The following is a 16,257-nucleotide window of genomic DNA, read 5'->3' as shown; positions in this document are numbered from 1 at the left end:
AGATATAATCATCCATAGTTAATACATTATATAATTTGATATTTATTTTATTCTGAAAAAATTTCTTACACTGAGAAGACATTCAGGCCTGATAACTGAAAAAATTTTGAACATACTTCAACTTGGTTCTATATATTTAAGAAAAAAAAGTTCCCCTTAAATATCACTAACAGTATATTCTAAGGATTTCAAAAACAGTTTTACCCAAGGACATATGACAGTAAAGGAAGGTAAGATTTGAAAGCAGCTCTGTGCTTTTATGAGGGTCCAAATATAGGAAGGCCATGAGTCCAGACATTGCGATTGAGCCCGTAACCCAGAGGGGGTTTTCAGGGAGCCCCTGAAACAGTTCACGCTCCCAGCACACACACAAGCAAAGGCCTCCACTACTCCTAAGCCTCCATTTTACAGAACCATTTGGCCCCAAGAAGAGATCTAAGGTTCCACAACCAACTCTGGTTTCTGCTCTAGTGAACCCCAGTGCTACCAAGTCACACTACAGTACTTCGTGTGTTTAACAGGATATGCCATATGTCATGTCCCATCATATAAAGGATGACATTTATGTATATATTCTTTTCCATATCATTATTATCTGCTGACTCATTTTCAATGTGACAGGGGCCTTGTCTTCTCAGGGATAAGGATTTTTTTATTTTCTCCACACATTTGGGAGAGGGCTACTTGGAGGGGCCCAGTGCAATGCACAGAGGGATAGAAACTAGTCCACAGAGAAAAGACTTCCCTCAGATGGGAGCATCATGGTAAGTAAACAGCTATCTGAGAATTTAGAAACTACAATTCCACTTTCCAGAAGGCCTTTGGATGTTGTCTCAGTAATGTCAATTTGCCACCAGGGGACTCTATACTCTTGGATACTCAAAACTTACACAATCACGCTGCAGCCAAACCACCTCTGTCTAATAACCGGGTCCCATTATAAACTCAATTTTCCTCCTCTTAGCATCATTAAAAGTTGAAGTGTATCTGGATAAAGAAAGACAAATCTCACGGGTGGGGAATTCGGGGAGATGCCAGTCAAAAAGGGTACAAGCCTTCAGTTAGAAGTTGAATAAGGTCTGGGAATCTAATGCACAGCACGGTGACTACAATTAACACTATTGTGTTGTGTACTTAAAATCTGCTAAGAGAGTAAAATTTAAGCATTTTTACCACATGCAAAGGAAAGGTAACTAAGTGAGGTGATAGATGTGTTAATCATATATGTATGTCAGGCGTGCCTGGGTGGCTCAGTTGGTTAAGCACCTGCCTTTGGCTCAGGTCATGATCCCAGGGTCCTGGGCTCCCTGCTCAGTGAGGACTCTGCTTCTCCCTCTCCCTCTGCCCCTCCCTCCGCCACTTGTGCTCTCTTGTTCATGCTCTCTCTCTCAAATAAATAAATAAAATCTTTAAAAAAATCATATACATATGTCATATCATCACACTTTAAATATATACAATTTTATTTGTCAATTATAATTTCAATAAGGCTGAAAAAATTTTAAAATAAGAACAGAACAAAATCCTCACTACATAAATCATCTTCTAATTTCTATTTTCCTTACTCATGTCAATGAGAAAAAAAATAAAGGTTTTAAAATTAAAAACCAGATCAATTTTGAAGTAGCTGCTTTTCCTATTACTGTAAGAGAACTTCTTTGTGTATTTTGAGTCCCAAGGACTCACTAATGTGTGAAAGTATTTTTAAAGAAACAGGAAAAAACATTCTCAACAAACAAAAAAAGCACCTGGGGTCCCATCTTCATCAGAATACTAAAACATTATGGTAGTAATCTCCCATTTTTGATTAACTGTTAACACTTCCACCCTTTTCTCTGATGTTATTTATTTGAGGATGGACAACAAATTTTGAATAATGTTCTCTAAACAATAGCACATTTATATATTGACCTAATTCTGCTGACATTTCTTAGATTAATTAAAAATGGTTTCTAACCCAAAACATGTCCATCAAACTTTAAGTCAATAATACTGAATAAAATGAAAAAAAAAAAAAAACATGTAAGTCAGAATCTCCCTACATTTTTATTCTTTCATGGGCATCTATTCCTGAGAAAATATATTTGTCTTAAGTACTTTGCATCCTAAAAGATGGCATGAGAAAAGGAACTGCACATATGAAACAGCATCTCTACAGTGAATTGACCAGTGCTGTAATTAAATTAAAGTGCTGCCTCTGTTCAATTTTTCTGAAAAACACTGACCACTTGGTGAAACAGTGGCATTTGCCTATTTTACTTAGAGCTCTTTTTTTTTTTTTTTTTTTTGGAATTTGACTGGGTTCTTGGTCATACGAAAAAACCAAAACAACAAAAGTAAGACTTTCATTTTTTCTATCCAAAAGAGAATATTCAAAATGCACTAATATACTGATTGTGACCCTCTAATGAATTCCTTGAATCCTGATCTTACCTTTTTAAACATATTTTAGACTAATTCTAGACTTGCAGAAAAGTTGCAATGGTAACACTGAGAATTCCTTGTGAACCCTTTACCTAGCTTCTCGTAATGTTGACGAGTTATGTAATCATGGCACCTTTGTCAAAATTAAGAAATTAATTTGGGGTAACATTATTAACTTAAACCAGATTTTATTCTGATTTCACCAGTTTTTCAACTTATGTCCTTTTTCTGTTCTGGGACCCAATTCAGGATCCCATGTTGAATTGGGAAGCCTTACCTTTTGATCTGTTTCTTCATCTTCATCTTGATAATCATCGCAGAGTGGGCTGGCATTGGCTGCAAACGTGGGCCCCTGGGAGTAGTACTGAGAACTTCGGTAGCCATCCCGCCTCAGTTTGTCACATTCTACAGAGGATACAGGCCAGGGAGGGGAGAAAGGGCATTAAAAACCAGGATTTGTTTACTTCTCTTTCTTTACCTTTTCTAGTAATATTTGCCTAGATATAAGATTTCAAAGAAATACTATTAATAATGAAAATGATGATAAAAACAACTAAGAGGGGCGCCTGGGTGGCTTAGTCAGTTTAAGCATCCAACTCTTGATTTTGGCTCAGGTCATGATCTCAGGGTGGTGAGACAGAGCCCCGCATCGGGCTCCCTGCTCAGCATGAAGTCGGCTTGAGATTCTTTCTCTTCCTCTCCCTCTGCTCCTCCCTCACTTGGCGCGCTCTAACATACATACATACATACACAGAATCTTAAAAAAGAAAAAAACACAAAGAATTACTAAGACCCTGATTACACATTATATACCCTGTTCATCTATTTTAACGGGATTTCCTTTAGACTTCACAACAGCCCTCTGAGTCAGGTTTAAGGTAATTAAATTATTTGCTCAGTAATGTTATGCAGATAAGTAATGGACTCAGAATTTAAACCCAGGGTCTTAATTAGTATAATTTTTGATATACAGCAAATATATAACTCCTCATCAAAAAGACAAGCAATTCTCATGCTATGCTTCTTTCCTAGACTCATCAGCTGGAAGTGACATAAGAAATCATGGATAACAATGCCCTCATTTTATTTTTAGTTCTCAACTTAACTTTGATGCCAAACAGGCTATAATCATTGAGTGGAATTTAATGAGGCCAGGTGGCAGTCTGAGACGTCTGCCAGTCCACATAGAAATGCCTGGCACCAGAGGGTGGAAGGAAACTAGGAGGAGGGTGCTTGCTTCACAGAGGGGCTGGGGCCACTGGCTGCTTAGAGACTAGTGACTCTCTTCAAGGAGGAACCACCGTGCTAATTACTCGGATCAGTGGGGGCAAGTGCAACAAGAAAAGTACTGATGGCTTTTTAAAGCCCCAGGAGATTTCCTATTACCCAGACAGCACCTTAGAGAAGCATTTGCCTTGCAAAAGCGTTCACTCACCACAGGGTACCTTTAAATGTCCAGCTTGCTAAAGGAGTATGAAATGTGTTTGGTTTTGGAAGAGTTTACTCTTTGCCCAGCTTGAAAAAACCATGCACCTAATGGCACAGAACTAAAGTAGGGCATCTTCAGAGTGCCTTTGTAACACTAGGATCTATGAATCTCCCTCAGAGAGGAGATGAACAGTCGCTTAAGTGAAAGGATAAAAATTCTCCAACGGGGGGAAAAAAGTCCTTACTCTCCTTTGCTACCTCACAGTGGGAGTGAGTAGAGAGTTTCCGATCCAGAACTGCAAATCAGATTTTTAAAAACCACAGGAAATAGTCATGAGAAGCTTTCAGAATGCCAAACTAACTTTAAAAAATGCATTGCATAATCACAAGACAGCTAATTACTATTACTTCAGTTACTTAGGGGCTAACTAGTTCGTGCGCTCGTCTGTCAACCACTCTTAATATTGTGTAAAATGGAAAGATTTTTTTTTTTAATTCTGAAATTTCCAGAACACAGCTTATTTTTTAATGAGGATTTACTCATAATAATATAACCCTTTCCAGTGAGAAATATCTTCCCATTTCTCCAATATTTATGATTTCTCTAAAAAATTTAAATAAAACAGAATTATACTGTCCTACAGAGAGAACATTACATAAAGCATGATTAGTAGTTTTCAGTGTTATGTGAAAAGTTTTGGGTTTCTGTAAATATTTGATTTTATTTTAATTACCTTAAAGTTAGGTTGAAAAAAATACTCACTTTACATTTCATTAAATGTAATTTGGTGTTGCAAATTAACTTTTCTGTGGTCCTATGAACTATAGTCTCCTAAGGACTCAGGGTGAATCCTGTATAACAAACCAGTAAAAACTGTTACCACTTTAAAAGGAACATACCTCAACATAATATAGGACATATGTGAAAAACCCACAGTTAACATCATACTCAATGGTGAAAAACTGACAGTTTTTCCTCTAAGGTCAGGAACAAGACAAGAATGTCCACTTTTATTCAACATAGTACTGGAAGTCCTTGCCACAGCAATCAGACAAGAAAAAGAAATAAAAAGCATCCAAAATGGTAAAGAAGAAGTAAAACTTTCCCTGTTTGCAGAAAACATGGTACTATATATATAGAAAGCCCTAAATTCTACACCAAAAAACTACTAGAACTGATAAATGAATTAAGTCACAGGATACAAAATTAATAATCAGAAATCTGTTACAACATTCTATACACTAATGAGGAAGTAGCAGAAAAAGAAATTAAGAAAACAATCCCATTTACAGTGCACCAAAAAAGAATAAAATACCTAGGAATAAACTTAATCAAGTTCATGGAAGACCTGTACTCTGAAAACAATAAAACACTGATGAGAGAGTGAAGAGGACACAAACAAATGGAAAGATATTCCATGCTCATGAATTGGGAGAACCAATGTTGTTAAAAAAAAAAAAAAAGTCTATACTACCCAAAGTAACCTACAGATTTAATTCATTCCCTTTCAAAATACCAATAGCATTTTTCACAGAACAAATAATCCTAAAATTTGCATGGAACTACAAAAGACCCCAAAGAGCCAAAGCAATCTTGAAAAAGAAGAACAAAACTGGAAGTATCACAATCCCAGATTTCAAGATATACGACAAAGCTACAGCAATCAAAACAGTATGGTACTGGCACAAAAGTAGACATACAGATCAACGGAACAGGATAGACAGTACAGAAATAAACCCATACTTTCATGGTCAGTTAATCCTTGACAAAGGAGGCAAGAATATATAATGGGAAAAAGACAGTCTCTTTAACAAATGGTGCTGGGAAAACTGGACAGCTACGTGCAAAAGAATGAAACGGGACCACTTTCTTACACCACACGCAAAAATAAACTCAAAATGGATTAAAGACCTAACTGTGAGACCTGAAATCATAAAATTCCTAGAAGAAAACTTCGGCAGCAATTTCTTTGACATTGGCCATAAAAACATTTTTCTAGATATGTCTCCTCTGGCAAGGGAAAAAATGCAAAATTAAACTTTTGGGAGTACATCAAAATAAAAAGCTTTTGCACAGTGAAGGAAACCATCAACAAAACAAAAAGGCAACCTACTGAATGGGAGATGTTTGTAAATGGTATGACTGGTAAGTGGTTAATATCCAAAATATATAAAGAACTTACACAATTCAACAGAAACCCCCAAATATTATCCAATTAAAAATGGGCAGAGGACACATACAGACATTTTTCCAAAGAAGACATAGATGGACAGACACACAGAAAGATGCTCAACATCACTCACCATCAAGGAAATGCAAATCAAAATTACAATGAGATATTACTTCACACCTGTCAGAATGGCTAAAATCAAAACTCAAGAAACAATGAGTGTTCGCAAGGACATGCAGAAAAAGGAACCTGCATGCACTGTTGGTGGGAATGCAAACTGCAAAATGCAAACTGGTGCAGCCACTGTAGAAAACAGCCCCTATATGTGGAATTTAAGAAACAAAACAAATGGGGGTGCCTGGGTGGCTTAGTCATTAAGTGTCTGCCTTTGGCTCGGGTCATGATCCCGGGGTCCTGGGATCGAGCCCTACATCGGGCTCCCTGCCTGGCAGGAGGTCTGCTTCTCCCTCTCCCACTCCCCCTGCTGTGTTCCCTCTCTCGCTGTCTCTCTCTCTGTCAAATAAATAAATAAAATCTTAAAAAAAAAAAAAAAGAAATAATTGAACAAAGAAAGAGAAAAACAAAAAAACAGACTTAAATATAGAGAACAAACTGGGAGTTGCCAGAGGGGAGATGGGTTGGGATGGGTAAAACAGATGAAGGAATTAAGAGTACATCTATTGTGATGAGCACTGAAGTAATGTACAGAGTTGCTGAATCATTATATTGTACACTTAAAACTAATGTAACACTGTATTTTAATTATACTTGAAATAAAAAATAAACAATGAAATGCAGTCAGCCACACATTCACACAAAAACAAAAACTGTTACCACTTGTAGCTACTTATAATTCATTGTTTTCAAATACTTGACAAACAAAACAAAATACAAAGTGAAGGCCCCTTTTATTTACTTTTTAATTTTTTTCAAATATTTTATTTTTAAGTAATCTCTATACCTAATGTAAGGATCGAACTCAACAAGCCGAAGATCAAGAGTTACACACACACTCTACCCACTGAGCCAGCCAGGCCCCTCAACCCAAGGCCGTTTTAAACTAAGTCAAATTAGTCTTTATCCCTAACTAATTGACCCTATAAGAAGTATAAGTTTAAAATGACAACATTTTAAAATATTGAAAATCATTTTACATACTGGGAGCAGTTACCATGTGAGGTTGTGTTTTGAAATGATTCCTTGCTAGAAAATAAGGAGGGGCTGCTGGGCTGGATCATCTCTAAAGGTGATATTAGTTCTGATGTTTTTGGCAATATTAAAAATAGCTAAAATGACTTGATACATGTTAAGTCTTAAAAGACCAAAATGTTGCAAATTATCCATAAAACTATGAAAAATCTGGCAATTGTCAGTACTTCTACCATCACCTTTTGAATCTAGTTTAAAAGACAATGCCTCTTTTTTCCACAATGAAGCTTGATCACAGGAATGTTTAAAATAGTACTATGTCCATGAAATAAGATGCTGGGTCTAAGGTGAAAAGTAGGCAGCATACATTTATGGTGGATGACCATTTTCTGAAATCTAGTACAGTCATCAAATTCCATTGTCTCTTATCTTATTCCAACTCTAGGGAAAATCTAGGAAAATCTCTTGTCAAGTTCCAACAGCTCTCAGTTTCTAAAACCATGGCTTTGTTCATTAAACGGAGTTTGTCTGAAGAGTGAGATATAAGTAGGTGCAAGCCATCACGAATAAACAAAGACTTTTCCAACACTACACTGAGAGTAACTGCAAGGCAAAGCATAATTTAAAGCCAGTTATGGCAGCAGCTACAGGCTAGAAACGAGATACTCAGTGTAACAGAAGATTATACTCCTCTTGCAACAGAAATTTGGAGTAAAACTGAGCTATTGTTCTCACAGTCCTGCTTGGATAAAGGTATCACTGTTCGTTGTGTCCTCTGGTTTCCCAACCACAAATTTCCTCCTCTTCCCTGTCATGTCAAACTATTTTCTTTAGCACAAGAACAGTGGGCAAACATTCCTTGGTAGACCAAAGTTTTAAATATAGAAGAAAAAAAAACAATGTCATACCGCTGGATGGTGATCTAACCATCTTCTGAATTTAAACTTGCCTTGGCCTCCAAACCTTCATGCATTTGGCTATTCGTTAGGCTTTTCATGTTAATATGTTAGACATGTTAAGAGAGTCTACTCCAGGATGCTTTAAAGAGTTATTTTCAAAATAATTTTCTCTGCTGGAAATCCTTGATAAATTTCCACTTTCCATGTTTTGCTTTTAAATTTACTGAATCAATCAAAATGAGCTAGAATACGTGGCAGTTACAAACAGTTCCAAAACCTCAGTGACTTAAGAAACTAGAGGAATCTTTGCCGCACATTCTCCTGGTACAAGCAGAACTAGCAGGGGCCTGCCAGCCACAGTCCCTTGGGGACCAGAAAGAGGGAAGGACCTGTGCTAACTGCTCACATGGCAGCACGATGGGAATGTGGTGCCTCCCGAACCTTCTGCCAGAAATAACCCCTGGTGTCCTGAGTCCCATTTCTTTGGACAAAACAAGCCATATGACCATGTCTAACTTCAGAGGGGACAAGAAAGGACAACCCTACCTCATGAGAAAGGGGGAAAATGCGACTATTCAAAACTCTTCCAAACGGAGAGCCAACACTGAATTGAAGACTTTCCAGATCCTTAGTACACTTATTTAATGTTTACTTCCAATCCTTCTTGACTGAGGTCGAGAGGCTTTTGATGTGGAATTTGCAAGGGCAATGAAAAGCTACTCTCTGTGTTGTTGGGACAGGGAGTTAACCATTGGGAAGGACTCCACACGGAGGAGCAGTTGAGTGTCTGCAATCAAGATGGACCCAGCCCCACTTTCTACCTGTGAGGTCTAGGGGACAACATTTTAACCTGCTGGAAATTCAGATTCCACCTCTGTTAAGGCTGGGACATTACTCCATATGGGAAGCTGTCATGAGACAAATATTTCAACAAGTATTTCTGAGTGCTCTGTTCTCTGAAGAACTGCGCGACTCTGGGCTTCAGGGACTCATGTCTAAGGTCCTGAGTTACCCTCTGTGGTGGGAAAGGCAGGATGTGGTAACGGCTCTCAGCAGACAAAGCAGTCACTGTTGCATAGGACCTGTGATGAGGGGCTCCGGACGAATACAGCACTGTTCCGACTGGCACTTCACACACACACGGAGTCATTTCCTCCTCACAATGACCCGGAGAGATGTGGACTGTGCTGTTCCACATTTTGCATACAAAAACTTTGAGAAACAAAAAGAAACTTGCTCCAAGTGACAGAGCCAACATCAGAATCCAGGCACTCTGGCCCCAGAACTGGCGATCTTTCCTGAAGTTAACAACTCACAGCCGACTACAGTGCTGTGGTGAGCAACTACCCCCCCCCACTCCTCTTGGGACCACACTTAATGTATAAAAGAACACTAGCCTTTATCTAGCAAATCAATGCTTTTGGTTTGGGGGTTTAGTGCCCTTAAGATCTTTCCTAGAAAGAAAAGAGGTTAAACTAGCTCTATTACAGTTTTTTTTCCTCTACATTTACATTTTCTTTAAAAAAATGAGTATGGGGCGCCTAGGTGGCTCAGTCAGTTAAGCGGCTGCCTTCGGCTCAGGTCATGATCCCCGGGTCCTGGGATCGAGCCCCACATCAGGCTCCCTGCTTGGCGGGAAGCCGGCTTCTCCCTCTCCCACTCCCCCTGCTTGTGTTCCCTCTCTTGCTGTGTCTCTCTCTCTGTCAAATAAATAAATAAAATATTTTTAAAAATAATAATAAAAAAATTAAAAAATGAGTATGAAATGAAAAAAGTCAGTAAATGTTTATCTTAAGGAATACTGATACTTAAGGTCTTTCGAAATTAAGATTAGGGCAAGTCGCTTTGCCCTTAAGGGCAAAGCAGGTCTATAGGTGAAAATACTATGTCTCTCACAGAAGTAATGAAAACATTAGCAGACTCAGCATTTTAAGATGGAAAAGAAAATCCTTTGATTCCCTTCTGGAATTTATTTTATAAATTCTTAAATTATATTAATTATACACATTAACACAGCCTGTGTATTACCATTATCATTTCCCAAATCCTTACAAGTGATAGCAGCGTAGGTCCTACTGGCCTGTAGCGGCAGCCACCATGTTTATGGGGAGCTTACCTCACTGTGCTCCTTCAGGACAGCTTAATCCAAATGCTGCCCGCCTTTGAGGCTTACCTCAAATCCTATCTTCCACAAAGCCTTCCCTAGTCACTCCAGCCTCCCATGCTAGCCTGAATTTTTCAATACTGTTAAGCCATATTGCATATTCCTCAGAACCTCTGGCGTGCCTCACACAGTATAGAGGTTCAACTGATGTTCTTCAAGAAAGAATAGCAAAGGGAAGGAGTGGGAGGTAAGGTAGCATCTACTGGCAAAGAGGCAGAATCAGAGTTACAAAAAGTCCTTAGTTCCTAAGCCAATTCTTTCTCCTCGGTAGCTCATGTATTATGACTCCAAGGCAAAGCATCCCCATCCCAGATTTAACCATTAATTCACAAATATTTATGAAGCATCTACCACCTGCCAAGTACTCTGAGAGGCACAGAAGCTTCTACAGGGAACAGAACAAAAATTCCTGTCCTCGTGGAGCTTATGTTCTAATGAAAGCACAGACAACAAACAGAAAAAAACAGTAAACTATGTAGTATGTTAGAAGGTCCTAAGTGCTAAGAGAAAAACAAAGCGAAGAAAGGAACAGGGAATGGCATTTGGAGAGGGCCTCACTGAGTGATATCTGAGCAAGGAAAGTAGGTTCCCATCACCCTGAGAAAGAGCTAGAGAAAAATTTGGGGTGAGAATAGTAGGAGATGCAGCTGGACAGGTAAAGGAGGGACTGACTACTTAGGGCCTTGAGGGTTGGAAGGACTCTGGCTTTCATCATGAAGCTGAGGGACAGCCTGTGGGGACTTGGAGCAGAGAAGTGACATGATCTCACTTGCATTTATCACCTTCTTCCTGCCTACCCACTTCCCTAAGATGCTAGGACTCAGCTGAAAACTACCCAGACACATAAATTCCAAATAAACCACAACAGGAGTTTGACTGTTACCTAAAGGAGGAGAAAGCCAATCATTCAGTGATGCTAGTACAAGTTACATGGACATTTTTACCACTGCCTGGTATAACTCACCAAGGGGGGAAGGAATGATAAAGAAAGAATCTGAAACAAGTGCTGCCGTAGTAAAAGCCAGAAGGATCAATTAAGAAGGTAATTTTGTCATTCTTCTGGTCCTATGGGTAGTGTTGGGTGTGTGCAGGTATGAACTGCTGGGAAAATTGTGAAACATTCAAATTAAAAGCACAATTTTGGCATTTCACAACAGCAGAGCATTCCTGATGCACCATATTTTACAATCTGAATGTGATTTCTTTTTAACAGTATTACATCTTTCATAATCCTCCTACTGTAATTCAAGGTCATTGAAATTGGGAGGACTCCACTTCCAAAATTAATTATAAAAATAATGGTCGTAAGGTGCTGCTTCAGTGAGAATGTCCTATGATGAACCATAGCCTAAAAAAGTCCTTTTTTCAGATCACTGATTTTTAAAGTCATTACCACTGACACTAAGTGAATGAATTATTTTCTAAACTGAAAGCCCTTGGCCATCATTATTTGATTTGTGTTTCAAGTATTTCTGTAGGAACTGAAGGAGAACAGATCTTATCTGTGTCTTATGGATTATGAAACCCAGGTCTAAAGTTTCTGGAAGGTCCAGGTTTTCAAACTTCTATCCCAGTTACTTATCCACCAGATTATCAACAACAGGGTAAAAGGCCAGTTCTATTATATATCTTTTTCCAGGAACAGAGCACTGAGAACACATAAGACTATAAACATGTATGCTAAGAAAATCAGTTCTAGTCCAACAGCTGTATTGGGTATTATACAGCTAATTTAATTTGAACTTTCAAGTAAGTACATAGGAAAACTTTCCTGCACTTAAATATTACGCTTTGTAAACATTACAGAATTTATTTTCTTAAGATAATTAAAACAAAATGTATTTTAAAACAGAAGGGATTTACCTTCTAGGTCATTAATTTATTGGGTTTGGCAACACTGAGAAAAAATCATTCCCATACTGTGGTTTGGATTCTGCCTTGCCAATCAGGCATATTGGATGTTCCCAAAATACATTTGGATTTTCTTGCAAATTCTTCAAAACAGCTGAACTTCAATTTATTTAAACAGTTTTTAAGAATCAAAAATTGGAATAATTAAGAGATTATAGACGTTCAAACGTTTTTAAGTTCCTTGGTTATTTGTAGCCTACCAAGTGAGCTGAAAAGCTGTGTTAAATCTTAAAGACACCGTGAAGTTAATATAGATCTTGGATATTGATACGGATATTTTCCTAGATAATTTGATAGCAATTTTAAGTGACAGATTTCAAATAAACATGCTCTTTGGTTTAATATTAGGCTAATGACTGGTTCTTTCCTCCTCTCCCCTCTTTAGAGTAAAAGTGTTTATGTAGTTATACAGTAATACTTATAATGACATAAAAGCATATTATTTATATATGAAGTAGTAAACTCAAATTTATCTTCCAACAAATGCATAGTTGGGCCCTAAGATCACTTCTTCGCCAATCATCACTTCAATGATACTTAGAATCCAAAGCACCATAAAACATAAAAGAGTAAAGAATAAATATATGGCTTTAATGACTAAGCCCAAGCCCCTCTAAAGTTCGGAAAGCAAATGTCTCCTCTCTTAACGGTGCTTGTACAACAAAATGTTCCAGGTGCTAGAGAATTGGCTTAACTGGGTAAGAAAGAAAGAAGGCCAATCAGAAAGTATGCCAACTGTTACCCAAGTGTCAAGGAAAAGGGAGCTCCCCTGAAGGGAATGAGTTTCAATTTGCTTAAGTCACCTTCTGCTAACAGCCAGAGAGGAGAATAGCAGCAGTCCAGAGCTCAAACTCTGAGAGTGAACAGCTGTATGTTCAAATCCTAGCTTGCAATGAGCTAGTGGAGCTGAAGGACTACGTTCCAACTTTCAAGGGGCTCACAGCTTAGCTGACTGATAAACAAGCTCACATGACAATTGACAGAGCCATAGTTTTCCATATTAAGGTGCCTCAGAATCCCCTGGAAGGCTTCTTGAACCCATTGCTCGCCCACTCTCCAGAGTGTTTGATTCAGCAGGTCTGGGGTGGGGCCAGAGAACTTGCATTTCTAGTAAATTTCCAAGTGATGCTAATGCTGCTGGTCTGGGAGCCACAGTATGAGAAAAGAGGGAAATAGAATTAGGATGGGTTGACATTTCCTACATATTCCAAGTGAGAAGGCCCGAGGGAAAAAGAGGGTTGATCTCTCTTATTCTGTCACAAATGATCCACACTCACTAACAGAGTAACTTCAGAGGACAACAGGAAACAAAGGATGAAGAAGAATTTAGTTTATGGGTAGGGGTCAATGTAGAGGGGAGAAATGCTCTCTCTGGTACTACTTTTAGTTCCTAAAGAATACTATTTTGTTGCAGAAAAAGCTTTAACTTTGCTACTGCGGAAATGCCTTGCCTGTCAAGCCTCCTTTAAAATGCTCAGGGAGTTCTTGCTTTTAACATCCCACTTAACATTCCACTTGAGCTCCAACTGAGGAGGAAGCTTCCTGATCCAGGCCAGCACCAGCTCTCCCCGGATTACTGTGGTAATCACCACCCAGTCTCCTGCTTCCACCCCGGCCCCCTTGCGGTGAACTTTCAACACAGAACCCGACTGAGCCACTTAAAAAAAACGATGCATCAGACTAGGCCACTCCTGAGTTCAAACCTCTGCAACGGCTTCCCAGGCCCTGAAAGTGAAAGCCAACGTCCTCCTAATGGCTTCTAAGCCCTGCATGATCTCACTCTGTGCGGGTGGCTAGCAGGCGCTCAGTGAGGTCGTTAAGTGAATGAATGATCAGTACTTGAAAGCGTACTGTGATTACATGATAGGGGTGCCGTCCCTTTCCTCTCCCCTGTGAACTTTATCCTTGAACACGCTTTCCACCTTAATAAACCCAAGGCATATGACCTGCCTCGTCTATACTGGCCACGTCATCAGTGTTTATTAAGCACAGCTGGGAGTACGGGCTGGGGCCAGCATCAATACAGAATTCAATGGGGGAGGGGCCCCAATCATATGTTAAGGAAATAAGAAGATGAGGAAAAAACAGGTAGGAAGGAAATGAGGTATGGAAGATGATGTCCAGTGCTCAGTCAGGGTTATCTATCCAAGGAAATTTAGTCTCAGTAGAATTTCAGGGAAACTGATCAAATCCAGTATTTACAACTAACTGTATTACGGATAACACCCAAAAGATTTCTGGTCAGATAGAACCAGAGAAAGCTCCCAGAAGTTTTGGGTAGGATTAAGGCAGAAGACAAGAGATGGTGATGGAATGGATGCCTTTGAAATGGACAGGTTTCTTTGCCACGGGAGGGGGAAAATGAATGACAAGCAGATTGCAGAATTCATCTGCTTAAATATTTAACACAATTCCAAATGACTCCTCATTTCAATCTACATAGTGGGTTTGGGGAAATAAAGCAATCAGGATTGGGAAGGTGGAGTACCACATAGAGAAAGTGCACTATGAACTGTGTCATCAGCTCAAAGTCAAACAGGAAATGATTTTGTGACTAATGTATAAACATGTATTGGAAATAACTGCCCCGCCCCCAATCCTAGGACCAACGTCTCCCTCCTGACATTAAACACCATAGGCAATTTCCCTTTTATGTGGAAGGGTTTTAAAAAGGTCATTTTGACTAATATCGTCCCTCTATGGTTAATTTCTATGAGAGTGGAATTAAAACCTCCAAAAAACTAGGAATTAAATATTAAAACTTAAGCAGTTGGATAAAACTTTTAGCTTTATTTTTCATTGCAAACCATGGAGAGATTTACTCGTAAAGGTGATTTGCTATTGTAGAAAACTAGTTTTTAACACTTCTTCTCTTCACATACCCAAATTAATTCAAGGAGACTCAAAACACTGAATCTGATTGAAATTAAGGTGAACACTTTCTGGTGCCCATGATTAATGGGAGTGTGTGAAGAGTTTTCCAATTCTGGTGGAGTGGCACCAGAGCACAGCCAAATGGGAGGTGATCTCATTTCACTTCAGAATGAGAAAGCCCTATCACTGGCCATAGTGGAGCATCACCAAGATTACTCAATATCAAATAGCTGCAAAGATTCTAAACCAACACCAGAGACTTCAGTTGTACAGAGAGTGATAACAAACCTTATCCACAGTGCCTTCAATGTAGCATTTTTATGCTGCACTGAGTGAAATATAGAGGCCACTCAAGTTACTCACTTTATCAGGAATTAAAATAGAATTGCTGGAACAGCAGACTAGCCGTGGACACAAAAACACAACAAAAAGCCTTTTGTTGAAACAATCCCTAGTGCTCTGTTAAGACCTGGATCATTTAAATGACTGTCTTTGCTATTCTATCTTTTGTGTGTTGCTTACCATTAAAAAAAAAGGCAACATGTCTCTTAACCTAGTGAAAAAGCAATGATTGTTCACTTTCCCTTCCTCTTGCATCAGACCTCCCACTCACGGGTGAATTACTCTTTCGGCCTTACCGCACTCGGGACAGTATTACAAAAATTTTCCTGAGCCCTCAAATCCAACAAAGACGTTAAACAATCTCTTTTGTCTGTCATTTCCATTCTGTTAATTCCTCATTTTTGTCTCTGCTCTTCTCTTTCCTCAAGAGAGAACTGGATCCATTGTTTCATCAGGTTGGGCAACTTTCCTTAAGGACAAAAATTCCAAAAGAAGTTTAATGAAATACCAAACATAAACAAAACAAAACAAAACAACTTTTAATAATGTATAACACGAACATTTGTCTTTGAAAAGTCAACCTCATTAAATTCACAAGCACTGAACAAGAGCACCAAATGAAGCCATTCTTCTTACCAAAGCCATAGCAATAGAGTGGGGGCCACATTTCTGTTAAGCCTCTGACACCATCTAATGAACAACTTTACCATTTCTTTTGTTCCATCTCAAAGCTTTTCCCAATTCTCTGTCTAGGAGACACAGGTGGAAACCTGCCCTCCACCTGTGCCCCTGAGTTCACTGCCTATTGCTTCCTGCCTCCTCAGGGAACATCCTCCCCATTCTCTCTTGGTATCTGTGATCTTTCCCCCTCCTCGTGGGCTCCTTTTGTCTAAAC

The 16,257-nt window shown here is 38.9% G+C and overlaps 1 protein-coding gene across 1 annotated transcript in view; it reads right to left on the bottom strand.

Annotated features, from left to right (window-relative positions):
* The window catches only part of NHSL1 (NHS like 1), a 66,774-nt gene that overhangs the window by 39,184 nt on the left and 11,333 nt on the right, over positions 1-16,257 (bottom strand). Inside the window, exon 3 of the mRNA XM_044917192.1 lies at positions 2,702-2,829. Within this exon, the coding sequence (XP_044773127.1) occupies positions 2,702-2,829 (128 nt within the window). The remainder of the gene's footprint in view (positions 1-2,701; positions 2,830-16,257) is intronic.

This window comes from Neomonachus schauinslandi, chromosome 8 (assembly GCF_002201575.2).
Source record: "Neomonachus schauinslandi chromosome 8, ASM220157v2, whole genome shotgun sequence".
Taxonomy (NCBI): Eukaryota; Metazoa; Chordata; class Mammalia; order Carnivora; family Phocidae; genus Neomonachus; species Neomonachus schauinslandi.
Note: the sequence above shows the minus strand (reverse complement) of the source record. Positions and strands in the feature narration are given on the sequence as shown.